Source organism: Austrofundulus limnaeus, unplaced genomic scaffold (assembly GCF_001266775.1).
Source record: "Austrofundulus limnaeus strain Quisiro unplaced genomic scaffold, Austrofundulus_limnaeus-1.0 Scaffold385, whole genome shotgun sequence".
Taxonomy (NCBI): Eukaryota; Metazoa; Chordata; class Actinopteri; order Cyprinodontiformes; family Rivulidae; genus Austrofundulus; species Austrofundulus limnaeus.
Window position 1 is genome coordinate 487,524 of NW_013952787.1, and position 2,271 is coordinate 489,794.

Genomic DNA, 2,271 nt, shown 5'->3' on the forward strand with positions numbered 1-2,271 from the left:
GCTTATAGTATCGCAATTTATCGGGATATATCGTATCGTGACCCATCTGTCATGATACGACAGCCAAATTCTTGCCAATACACAGCCCTAGTCCAAATTCACAGCCTCTTTTTTTTTCCGGTCTTCCCGGTCTACCAAGGACCCGGCCCACCTCGATCGGGTAGTCTGGGTCCTCCGGAGGACCCGGCCTGTCGTTTTGGACACAGCCAATGTCTCTCTATCCTTGTGGGGACTTTCCATTGACTTCCATTCTTTTTTTATTTTATTTAATTTTACAGCCTAACCCTGACTATTTACCCTAAGGCTAACCTCACAGGTACCAACCTGACCCTAAAACTAACCTAAACTCAATTCACACCTTGGTCCTAACCCTAACCCCCCCACCCAAAATCAGCTTCCGAAGTTGTGGGGACCGGGCTTTGGTCCCCACAAGGCTACATTTTCCTGAGAAATTGTCCCCACCAAGTAGCAGGAACACACACACACACACACACACACACACTTACGCTGTGAAATCTGCGGCGGCAGTGGCTGCCTTGGTGGCATCCGTGTTCAGAGTGGCTCCCCAAACAGCACCTTTGTGACCCAGAAACGTTCCGATCCAGTCCCCTGTGTCTCCCTGGCGCAACATGGGCTTGCCATCTAGCAGGAGGAAGAGAACGCACATGTTTAACTACCATGACAACACCAGACCTATCTGAAATGAAGGTGTCCACATTAAAAACACAAAAAGCCTTGGACTGAGAGACACACTGGTCCCGGACTTCCTGCCGTCCCTCTCCCGGTCTTGGACTCACCTTTGCAGGCGCTAATGAGGAAGTATCCGTACGGAGTGATTCCACTGAAGGCCAGGTCCACCACCGGCCGGGTGTGACCGGAACAGGTCAGAGGGGTCTGCCTCATAGCCATGTTCCTCCAGCTGGACCGGGACAGACTAGGGAAGGCACGGAGGGACGCTAGCGAGCAAGTTCGGTGAGCTAACGCCGGATAGCAGACGGTCGAAACCAGCAGCTAACCGTCGAGTAGTTAGTAAGTTAGTGGCAGCTGTCAGCTAAACAGATGAGAGTTAAAGTTTTAACTAAATAAACGTGGTTTCTACCGCCCAGCTAAGGAATGGCTCTCGTGCTAATAGCTACAACATTGCAACTAACTAGCAACGTGCGACGCGACGTCACTTCAGTGACTCTGATATACTGAGGATACGACGTTAGCCACAACATGGTTACTACTTCCGGAGTTTTACTCTCCACAATAAAACTACAAATAACCTTCACAATAAAGCAAACTATCAACCATCCATCCATCCATCCATTTTCTGTACACGCTCGATTTGTTATTACAAGCACTTAGAAATTACCAGAGGTTTATAGTAACTAAGTACATTTACTTCGTTACAGTACTTGAGTAATTTTTGAGTATTTGTATAATTGCAAATACTTTTATAAATAGTCATTTGTCTTTTACTTTTATTTCGTCATTTAAAACCTGAAAATGATACTTTTACTTCTTTACTTTAAAATTTAACAGTTACTCATGACAAAATTAAATATGTCTAAACTCATCACGAAAGGAGGTTGTTTTTTTTTTGCACTCTAAAAATGAAGTGTTGTATTTACTCAGTCAAGTCATGGCAACTGGTTCTACTAAACCTAGTAGGGTAAATGTGGAGCAATAGACATGTTTTCTTTAAAAGAAAATGATGCGCTAATAGTTATCAATAGTTAGCTATCAAGTATGACAGTCTGATGGAAAAGTCTCTGTTCAGGCTGGGCTAACAGCTAACCAACGTTTATAGAGAAGTTGTTTTAATAATGGATGGAGTAAATTATTAAATTCAATATTGCAGCAAGGGGACAAGTGAAATATATCAGTTCAGAGCTGGAGACAGCACTCTGTTTTGTTCCCTCCAGGGAACGGGTTGCAGCGAGAAACAGGATCTTTTARTTTGCCTGTAGGCTCAGTTTTATCTTGTGCTGTGGACTTCCAGGTTTTCACAGGCTCAGTTAACATCCTGTGTTTTCTGTTCATCACAGGATCTACTTGGAGGTGACAAACACAGAAGTGACACAATTCTACATCATTTTTACAACCAAACAAGGACCATTATATAAAACAGTTTTTCAGATTTATAAAAAAAATATAAAATTTCAAAAACACATGAGGGTTATGATGGCCCTCAAAGGGCCAGTTGAAATTAATTTCAATGTTTTGTGTAACTTTGACAAAATATGAAACATCATGCTCCTTGTCTTACTACCATGGCTGAGCACA

The 2,271-nt window shown here is 43.1% G+C and overlaps 2 protein-coding genes across 3 annotated transcripts in view; one reads left to right on the top strand and one right to left on the bottom strand.

The window, feature by feature from the left end:
- Positions 1-1,174, bottom strand: part of strap (serine/threonine kinase receptor associated protein) — a 23,242-nt gene extending 22,068 nt beyond the window's left edge. The window contains exons 1-2 of the mRNA XM_014023669.1: positions 798-1,174; positions 507-642 (exon numbers count right to left, since the gene is read on the bottom strand). Coding sequence (XP_013879123.1) covers positions 507-642; positions 798-909 — 248 coding nt within the window. The 5' untranslated portion in view covers positions 910-1,174. The remainder of the gene's footprint in view (positions 1-506; positions 643-797) is intronic.
- Positions 895-2,271, top strand: part of gys2 (glycogen synthase 2) — a 34,571-nt gene continuing 33,194 nt past the window's right edge. The window contains exon 1 of one of the 2 annotated variants that reach the window (XM_014023666.1): positions 895-972. The gene's annotated coding sequence lies outside the window, so the exon portion shown is untranslated. The remainder of the gene's footprint in view (positions 973-2,271) is intronic. The other variant, XM_014023667.1, reaches the window with a different exon arrangement.